The 10725-nt window shown below is 43.9% G+C and overlaps 1 protein-coding gene across 2 annotated transcripts in view; it reads left to right on the top strand.

Annotated features, from left to right (window-relative positions):
* The window catches only part of LYRM4 (LYR motif containing 4), a 166808-nt gene that overhangs the window by 57754 nt on the left and 98329 nt on the right, over positions 1-10725 (top strand). The window contains exon 3 of one of the 2 annotated variants that reach the window (XM_059179175.1): positions 600-714. The exons of the other annotated variant lie outside the window; for it this stretch is intronic. Coding sequence (XP_059035158.1) covers positions 600-671 — 72 coding nt within the window. The 3' untranslated portion in view covers positions 672-714. The remainder of the gene's footprint in view (positions 1-599; positions 715-10725) is intronic. 2 annotated transcript variants of the gene reach the window in all.

Genomic DNA, 10725 nt, shown 5'->3' with positions numbered 1-10725 from the left:
GTTGGATTTTTTCAAACTTGATGTGTTTCACCTGTATATATATGAAGGGTAGATTCACTAGTGCTGTTGGACAGAGACCTCCTAATTATACATCTATGAGTCCAAAAACTCTTGTCGTTTTATGCAAAGACATAATAGGAGTCGTGGCCAAGAGAAGGGAAGAGGGTCAGAGCCAAATACACCTCCCCTGAAATCCTAACACTTATTCAGTAGCCTCTCTGGCCTTGTTCATGTTCTTTAATTTCTCTTAAAATATCAGCATCACACCATTTTTCTACTCAAGGCCAAGGAGTACCACTCTGAAGCTAATGTTAGTTTTGTACCAGCTCTGTTTTTGAAATACCAAAGCCAAATGTTGTGTCACAAATTTTCTCTCTTCCCCAATCTGGTAATTAAGGGGTCATGTCATGAAATGGTCCATTATAAATAATAAGAAGGCTCTAAAAATTCTCTGAAATGTGGCACCATGATAATCTTAGTTTTATTCAATTAATGCTTGTGTACAATTAAGTCAGAATTTTAAATAGTTTCCTTTTCCTCAAACATTTCCACTTCTGTGGCCTAAATTCATCTCTTCTTCCCACCCATCTCAACTCCAGAATGCAGTGAAAATAGCACCAACCCAGAGGCCACGTGGAATTCCCATGGAGTCTGTCAGAAATCAGCAGTAGCACCGCCCTAAGGCCATGACCTTTTAGGCCTCATCCATGAAAAGTAAGGACTTGGGGGCACTTGTTTCCCAGATCTCCAGGGGCACAGGAATTTGTGTGTGAATTGGCATTATTGAGATCGGACTTGGGGCTTCTTTCAACAGGTCACTCCATCTCACTGGTAGGTGAGCGTGTTCCAGAACTGCCTCCACAGAGATGGACTTGCCTTTGGAGCCCAGTAAAAACCCAGGTGCTGGGGCCCAGGAGCCGGCAGCCCTGGGGTCTGCCCACAGTCACTGCCAGTGGGCAGGCAAGTCCTCTCCTGGCACCTTCCTCCTGGGGCTCAGGTGGGGGCTACTCCATGACACTCTGGGGTCTCCCTCACACCGGACACCTTCTGACTCAGAAAATAATTGCTAACGTTTGTTAGGTCCCAGAAACATACCTGGAAGTGTTGAGGTCCCAGAAACATACCTGGGAGTGTTGGATGTTGACCAAGGGCGAATTATGTCACCGACCTCCTCTGTTTACTGAATTGACTTTAAAAAGAAAAGCGAGCTGCCCTGTGCTCACAGACTGCGTGTTTTGTTGGGTGTGGGGGAGTAACAGGGTTATGTAATGCTGAGTTATGTAATGTTTGTTCTTGGTTGCCGGCCCCAGCAGCGGGGTCGATTCAAGAAAACCCTTTGGCTATACTTTGTAAAGGATTTTAATGCCAGTGAAGGCGGGACCGTTACCCGAATCATGGTGAGGTCAGGGGTCCTGGAACCATGCACAGAAGCTGCCCTTTCAGACAGCTGACAGACTGTAAACACCTCACTTAACTAAAGTGATTTTCCTCACTGGGCCTCAACAGGCCTCTAAGAAGGAATGGGATGGAGAGGAAGAGACCAGTAAAAAGAGCAAAACCAGATGTTCCTCTTGCCTTGAACTACGTTCTGAGCATGGCCACATTTGGTGCTTTGTTGTGTTTTTTTTCATTTATGAAATGAGAAATTTACAGACCCTTCTGGGAAATTTACAGACACCCATGTTTTTCATAATACCTAGTAGTTTTCTCACTGAAATGTGTTTTAGAACAGAGTCCATTTTTCCCCATAGGACATGGACCGCTCTTTTCTATACTGGGCAGTTTAGGGACATTAGGAAGACAGCTTGCCCCTGTCTGTCTGGGTGCCAGGCAGAGCCCGTCCCACAGACAGTCCTGCTGGATGTCCTGCCTGCATGGCCCTGCCATTGCGTCACGACTTGGGGGAGCAGCCGAGTCTCTCCTCTGCCAGACGGCAGGCTCCTTGAGAACTGGGCCTGCTGTGTCCATTGGACCAGCACAACACAAGACACACCACACATGCCCAGCGAACACCTTTCTGTGTTCAGCAGCTCCCCATGTGGAGGCCTTGAAAGCCCTTCTTCCTCCTTCCTTGCCTGCCAAAATCTTGTCCACTGGACCACCAAGCACTGCAGTGGTGTGTTCATAAGGCATGTCTGCCCTTAGCCTCTGACCTTCCAGAAAGGCAGGGCTGTTATCCTTGTTCACCGTGGTACTCCCAGTGCCTTGTAGATATCATGAGCCTTTCATTAAATCCTTCATAGAGTCATGATGGCTTGGTAGGGAGACGCAGAAGGCCTCAGGGCAAGAGCAGCAGACTTGGCCTTTCTGACAAGAAGTCTTCCTGGCATCTTCGTGAATACGAAAGGAGACGTGTGTAACACCCTCTAACATCAGCAAAGCCGCTCCCGTGAATAGAGTTAACCTTCAGTACTCTGCACTCAGCCCTCAAAGTAAGTATCCTGCTTTGCCTGAGGTTGTGGCTACTGCTCGTACCAGAAAGGAAGCCAGGAGCTCCTTCTGGAAATTAATGTATTGGCTCTGCCAGAGGAAGCTGAAAACAAAAGCCAATCTGGTGAGGTGAATTCCAACAGTAGGCAACAAGGCTGTTAAACTCGGTTCCAATTTCCCCACCCTGCTAGGAGGCATGAAGGGTACGCGTCCAGGGAATCAGGAGTGGTTTCTGAATCCTGGTGGTCACTGCCTACCTTTCCGAACTTAGGAAGGTGACTTCCTGTGGAACTCCTCCTTTTCCTGGTCCCACCGTGTTGGGAGGTGAGAAGTGTGTCTGTGAAGCAAGCAGCAGAGCGCCTGGCCCGTGGTGAATGTTCGGATGAATGAAAGATGGTTGCACCCACGTCCGTGCATCAGCTTGCTTCTCTCCATACTTCTTTTAAAATCTCAAGGGCTGAAATGACAGAGCTGTGTCACAGTTTGCTTCCAGATCTCTAAACGTGCAGAAAGGGAGCTGCCGCCAGTCCCTCTTTCAGGCAGTTCTGTTCTCCGCTCTTCTCCGTGGCGACACCAGAGGCTTTGCTAATCTGCAAGCTCTTGGCATATGGTACTTGTTGTAATATAGGTCTGACTCTCCGAAATGCTTTTCGGTGGTTTCAGTGAAGCTGCGAAGACTAGATTCCAAGTGACAGTTTCTGTGTGAAATATTTATCACATGTGGATAAAAGCATATCCACCAAATGGAACTGGGAGGGCCAAAGGGAAATGCAGTCCCCATATTCTTATTTTCTTATTTTAGATGCTACCATCACATTGCGGACCACCAGGCAATGAAATGAAGGAGAGGCTATAAGAAAATAAAAAGAGCAGGTAGGGCCACTTGGTATTTGCAAGTGGAAACTGGGGGTGCCTTAATTTGAATAAATAAAGCTGTCGTTAAATTCAGAAGATGGGAAGGCAGAACCAGGAGCCCTTAACGGGCCCAGCAAGCAGAGCACACTATACAGGTAGAAAGATTTGGTTCCACCATTGTCTTTTCATTCACGCTCATACACAGAGAACAGTTCCTGATCAACAAGGCATGTCTTCACAGAGCTTGGGGGAGATTTTCCATCGATTTCTGTTAATGTTCATCTCAGGCAATCCATATTTATTCCTAAGCGCTATTGACCGTCCGCGGGAACGAACTACCAAAGTAGGGGCAGAGAGGGCTAAGAATGGTTGGTATTGGGGCACCTGGGTGTCTCAGAGGGTTAAGCCTCTGCCTTCGGCTCAGGTCATGATCTCAGGGTCCTGGGATCGAGCCCTGCATCAGGCTCTCTGCTCGGCAGGGAGCCTGCTTCCCTCTCTCTCTGCCTGCCTCTCTGCCTACTTGTGATCTCTCTCTCTCTGTCAAATAAATAAATAAAATCTTAAAAAAAAAAAAAAAAAGAATGATCAGTATTTGAAGAAATTGTTTTGTGATGACAGATGAATGACAGAATTCATGTTGGAACACATGCCTTCATAGAGGCGGATGAGTCATGAGAGTTGCATGTGTGGTTTCTTCATTTAATAGGGGTTTTGATCCTTGTTTCCTTGAGGGCAGGGACCGTGTCTATCCCCACACTTAACCACAGTGCCTTGCACACTGATAATGCTTAGAAAATATTGCTGAATGAATTATGTGCTTTGGGGCCCCCAGATGGCTCAGTCAGGTAAGTGTCTGACTCTTGGTTTCATCTTAAGTTATGATCTCAGGGTCACTGGAAAGCTCATGGTATCTACAAGGTACCGGGAGTACCATGGTGAACAGAGGATCCTAGACTTGATCCTGGGATCAAGCCGCATGTCAGACTCTACACTGGGCATGGAGCCTTCTTAAGATTCTCTCTCCCTCTTCCTTTTCCCTTCCCCTGCTTGCTCGCTTGCTCTCTCTCTCTCTCTCAAAAAAATAAAATTAAATTTAAAAAAATAAAATAAAAGTTGATTCTGTGCTTTAATTCTAAAGGACTAAATTATGTATATTTGAGTATCTTAGTAGTGGTTCGGTGTCATTCATTCTATTTGTGGAATAACCTTTTATCAACAAAGTATAAAACCTTACCTGAGCTAGCAGAGTTTTAATCCATAAACCATAACCTTTTAGAACTATAACCAATTATAATAGCTCTCTCTGAGACAGATAGTGGTCCTGCCATACATACAAACTTATGACAATCTATTCATATTGTGGGCAGAGGATTGGGAGAAATAAAGAGAGTGGAGGTTACTGTAGCTGCTCTGGAGAGGCCCAATTAGAACAAATCATTCTTGTCCAAATATCTGAATGAAAGACTGGTGAGTCGGTCTGATGCTTATTCCATTGCCTGCATCTTCCTTTGGTAGCGTCTTGGGATGGCATTAGGTTCATGTTCCTCTGTTTATATGTAAGGAAATTAGAAGCTGGGAAATCAGCCTGTCCGTGATAGGTGGGGAATCAAAGGCAAGGCCAGGGAACCAAATACTGTGTGATGAGCCAGCTTCCCCTTTGCCTCTCTGGTCAGTTCTCCAGAGCTTTCGGGAATACACGTGTTATAAACACAAAGGTTCTCAATTCATTATGATTTATTCACCTTTACCCTTTGGGAGAACTCTTTTCATGTGAATTCAGACATGCCCAGAAATGTAGGAAGGTCAAAAGCCATCATGTTCTGGCCAGGATTCTTTGTTTAAACAAAACCATTATGAAAATTCAGCTTACCTGGGCACCTGGGTAGCTCAGTCAGTAAAACATCTGACTTGGTTTCGGCTCAGGTCAGGATCTCAGGGTCCTGGGAGTGAGCCCCATGTCCAGGTCTGTGCTCAATGGAGAGTCTGCTTGAGGATTCTACCCCTCTGCCCCTCCACCTGCTCATGCACTCTCACTTACTCTAAATAAATGAATAAATAAATCTTTAAAAGAGGAAAGAAAGAAAATTTAGATTACCAGAAAAATGTAACTAGAAGTTGACTGAACATTTATAAAAATTAATTCTGATTATGGTTACCCAATGACTATGGAGACTACAGGGGTTACCCTTTTTATCTCTTCTTCTATGCTACGTGCTGCAGGCATGGGTCATTTCATTTACAACTGCTCTGCAGCACATCCTCATTTTACAGTGAGGAAACCAAGGCACAGAGAGAGGGGTTAAGGAGAGGGAGACTCCTTAGCCGTTGTGGTTGAAGGCAGGATTTGAGCTGAGGTCTCTTATCGCCATTCCTTGTTGCCTGACAGTACGATCTTTCATTGCATTTATAGTAAAATGAATTTTATAAAAATTTGATTTAGATACACTTCTGTAGCCTTGAAACCTCCCCCTTTTTATAATGATGTAATTTTTTTTTTTAAGATTTTATTTATTTGGCACGGAGAGAGAGCATGGCAGGCGGAGCGGCAGGCAGAGGGAAAGGGAGAGGCAGACTCCCAGCTGAGCAGGGAGCCCCATGTGGGCCTCCATCCCGGGACCCCGGGATCATAACCTGAGCCAAAGGCAGACGCTTAACTGACTAAGCTACCCAGGTGCCCCTGAAAACTCCTTTCAACTAAAAATCAGTGGGTGCTCAAAATCAAGGAATGGGGTTCTGGGGAAGGTGCCCATAACACTGTGACTCTTGGATCTCCATGCCCTGGTCCTTAGGCAGACAGAGAGAATGAGGCACCGCGCCCCTAGGTCCTCAGAGCTTTTCGAGCCTCACTGCTGGCGGGATCTGAAAGACAGATTGTTCCCTTTGGAGGCAGACCCAGAGGCCTGACCCAGGGCTGAGTGCAATGCAGAGAAGGGAATTAAATCTGACCAGTGAAATGACTCATTCAAAGAAAAGGGATAGTTTGTGTCTTGAGCAAATTAAACTTCCTCCTCCCTCCCCCCACAGTTCAGGGCCTTTTGAGGCTTTGGTATATTTCCAGGCCATGTCAGGGATGTAAAGTTTTTTGTCTCATCAAGAAGGAGGACATATGCTTGTCCATGCACTTGGGCACACAGGAGGGACCTTTAGGCATATATTACCAAGGCTTGCCAGGTTGCCTGTAGCCCTTCCTTGATACTAAAAGGAAATGAAGACTGGCACTTTCCATTATCAAATACCCGTGTTACTTAATCACCTCAAATACTTGCAACCATACACAGATGAAGTTTTCCATTATCGAAGCACTTTCTCCTGTTTGGAAAGAAAAGCTATCATCAGTCTTAAAGCAACCATACATTTCCCTGAGAAGAAGAAAGTTTTCATCTTAAGTTTAACACATTTTTTTACCTGTATGTTGCAGTACACATGGGATTTAGTTCCACTCAAACTTTATATTTTGTATCTTCTATTACTGGGGGAAGCAAAGTCTACCTGATCTTTAGTGGGGTCTTCAAAGACAGGACTTCTCACTTTCTGCTCATGGTTCTCCGTCTTGATTGTACACATTAAGAACCACCTGGAGCTTTCATAAGTCCCACGGACCAGCCCACTCCAGGCCAATGGAATTAGAGATTCTGAAGGTAGGACTCAGGCGTCAGCAGTGTTAAAATTCCCCAGGTGATTTCAACATGCAACCAAGGTCAAGAACCAGGAATTGATACTGCGCCCCTGAACAGGTCCCCACAAACCTGTCACCCTGCACTGAGTGCCTGTACTCCAGAAGGCCAGCAAGTTGTCTTTGATTTTTGTACCTACTGATCTCTGGGTCTCTCTAAATTAACCTTTGCCCCAGGGACCATCTTCGTTCTGCTACACTTTCACAGAGATTCAGACTCTAAGTTCTCTTTTATATTGAACAATGAAACTCTCTCTTATTATAACTGGAAATCTCATGTTTCCATAGTGTGCATACACCTGTTGGAGTTCTTTGGAATTCGGCTGATAGTGCAAGACAACATTCTTAAAAACCAAGTAGAGTGACACGGCTTAATATCAAGAGAATAGCAGAGACATCTTCTCAGGAATGCAGTCTTTGTCTCAGGGAGAAGTTATTTGGGGGGATATTATCTGTTTGGGGGATATTATCTAGTGCAGCTGAGGGTTTCCTGCTCATGTAAATTGTAGCTCATCCGTCCTGTGTTTCTGCTTGTCACATAAACCCTGGCGATAAAAAGATCTCAAGAGTCCGTGTCTTCATAGCAGCCATAGTTCAAGTGTAGGTAAAACTATTCAGGAAGTTACACACCTTCTCTCCTTTCAGGGGGAATAGATGGAAAGAAAAGATTAATTGAGCTCTAGACCAAGAAAGACACTTGTAAGATTTGTTCAGCCTTTCAGGATATTTGATAGGAGTGTGCTCTTTACTTTGGTCTTTTGTGAAACACCGCAGCCCTCGGATGCACAAGTTGTCCTCAGCATCTCCTCTCAGATAGATCACCATGGGAACAGCAAAGAGACCAGTGGAAGCAGAACAGGGCAGCAGCTTTTGGGAGCCAGCCCAGTGACAAATGCTAATGCACCGGGCCAAATGTTCTAGCACTGGATTATCAGGGCTTAAATTGGGGTGGGTTGGCCTGCTGGTACACCAAATTTTTCTCGGGGTGTTGTCTGGAAATTTCCTAGTCTGATTTTTCTCAACTCCAGAACCAATCAAGATTCAGCCCGTTGGTAAAACTTTCTGATGAAATCTGGCAGTTCAATCTGTTCTTCCCTAGTGAAGGCCAATATTGTGTAGATTTCACTAAATCATGTGTTCCTTAAGTTGCTAGAACATTCAGTGTATGCCTTTTTTCTTTAAATAACAGCCTTGACTCTCTCTTCTCTCTTTCTCTCTCTCTAGTAAATCAGTAAATATTTTTTAAAAGAAGGAAGCGCACATAGTTGGCTCAGTCATTTAAGCATCCAGCTCTTGATTTCAGCTCAGATCATGATCTCAGGGTCATGAGGTCGAGCCCCTGGTCAGGCTCCATGATCAACAGGGAGTCTGCTTGAGATTCTCCCTCTCCCTTTGCCCATCCCCGCTCTGACTCTGCCCCTCCCCTTGCAACACTCTTTTTCTCACCCTCTCTCCCTCTCTTCACCCTCCACCCCCTGAGCTCATGCTCCCTCTCTCAGATAAATAAATCTTTAAAAAATAAGTAACAGCTTTATTGAGACTTAATTCACATATCATAAAATTCACCCACTTAAACTATACCATGCAATGGCTTTTAGTATATTCACAGAGTCGTGTGACCATCATCACAGTCATTTTAGAACATTCAGTCATCCCAAAAAGAAATGCCATACACATCATATACACATCATCAGTGACCCCATTTCTCCCCAACCCACTCTGTCCCAGCACTTGGAAACCACCGATCTCCTTTATGTCTCTATGGATTTACCTACTGTGGACATTCATGTAAATTGAAGTTATTTTTGTGACTGGCTTCTTTAACGTAATGTTTGCAAGGTTCATCCATTCATAGTATGTGTTGATGCTTCATTCCTTTTTAATAGCATTGTATGACTTTATCGCATTTTATCTATCCATTCATCAGCTGAGGAACATTTGGGCCATTTCCACTCTGTTGCTATTATCAATGATGCTTCTAAGAGTACTAGTGTACAAATTTTAGTGTAGACATATGTTATCATTTCTCTTGGGTATGTACTAGGAGCAGAATTGCTGGGTCACATGGTAGCTCTGTTTAACTTTCTGAGGAATGCCACCAGCCTGTTTTCCAAAGTAAGTGCTCCACTGTACATTATCATCAGCAGTGCGTAAGGGTTCTAATTTTGCCACTTTCTTACAAATACTTGTGGCCATCCCAGTGGCTGGGAATGGTCTAGCTTTAAATTTAACTTGGGAAGCTAATGTTGACCTAGTTGCTCTTAGAAAATTTAAGGGAAGGTTAAGATTGCTTTTAATTTTTTCTCTGCATGAACCTCAGGCCAGTCCTTCTCTAGATCTAAACCCCACCTCTCTGTGAGAACCAGTTTAAGATGTTGTTGATTTTACACTGTATATAGGAGTTAGGTGTGGCTTAGCTGTGTGCGCTGGGCAGCCAGGGGTTGAGTCAGATGATCTGAAGCTCTGGATGAGAATGCTGTCTTCCAGTGTTCCACGAGGCCCTCCCTGAGCTTCATCGAAGAGATCAACTTCCCAGATGAGCAGGGTAATGTGCTTTTGCTTCCCCTTTCAGAATTTTTTTAACACAGTGTATATTGGTTGATGGTTTTTTTTTTTTAACTCTACCTTCTTCCGTATAAAAACTCAGCTGCTGTCCCAGAAGCATAGACCTCCTTACCCCAAAGTCAGTCATTTTTATAACCTTATTCTTTACAGATCTGATGTCACTTACTCCTTGAAACTTCGTATCTGGTCCTTTCTCTCATGTAAACTGTTAGCCTCTGTTTAGTAGATATTTGCACTTGGGTGTTTTACCAGCACTTGAAAGCCATCGTGACCAAAACTTAATGAGTTATCTTACCTTCCCTTAAACTAATTCTCCTCTGCAAATTCCCAGTACTTCCCATTCTCTTTGTAATGCAGGCTTGAATCCTTCCTATGCATGGAGAATGGAGCCTTGATCGTTTATGTCGCCCATTTAAAATAAATCTAAGCCTCTTTTCGGGTCCTCTAAAATAGGGTACACGGGAATATTAAAATATGTTCTGAGGTACTACCCTAGTAACTACCTTTTTCTTTAGGTTCTGGCTTGGTATATGCTATTCACTTGTATAATCAGGTCTAACCAACTCAGGTACTTGGCCCAGCCTTTAGCTAAGTCAATGTGTGTCCCGATCTTTGACTCGGCTTGAATACTTTGCTTGTCTGCCTTATCACGAATCACCAGTAAGCGTTCTTTATTTTCTGTAGAACTTTACTTGAGGTTCTGTTAGATATTCCTGTTGACTAGAGGCTCATCTGTTTAAACAATCTCACTGTTAATGTGAAAGCACCCTTTGTTTCCTGGCAGCCTAATTTCCCTGGGCATTTATAGTGGTTAGAAGTGTATTGATGGACATTACTCTCTAACTGTTTGTGTCAAAGCACTCTGGGAGGCTCATCAATCTTGTGCTTTTTTTAATTGACATCAATAATGTGTTTGCATTTATCAATATTTCCTAATTGCCAAGTTATAACAGTGGAACTTCTGCCATAAATCCTGCCTACAGATATCTTCAGACATTAAGGTTTAAGGTTCCTATCAATATTTTGATGTATTATAAATTTTTTTATGAGGATTTTTTTTTCCTATAAGGAAGGAAAAACAGTGTAGCAAGAGACAGAGAGAATTGAGTCAGTGTCATCATATAAAATTAAGTTAAAGGGCCAAATCATTCCAATGAAAAGAGAAGAAAGCTATTTCCCAGGTCAGTACAATACGTTCCCAT

Source organism: Mustela lutreola, chromosome 6, assembly GCF_030435805.1.
Source record: "Mustela lutreola isolate mMusLut2 chromosome 6, mMusLut2.pri, whole genome shotgun sequence".
NCBI classification, from domain to species: Eukaryota; Metazoa; Chordata; class Mammalia; order Carnivora; family Mustelidae; genus Mustela; species Mustela lutreola.
The sequence above is the reverse complement of the archived record's forward strand: the minus strand, read 5'-3'. Positions and strand labels throughout refer to the sequence as shown.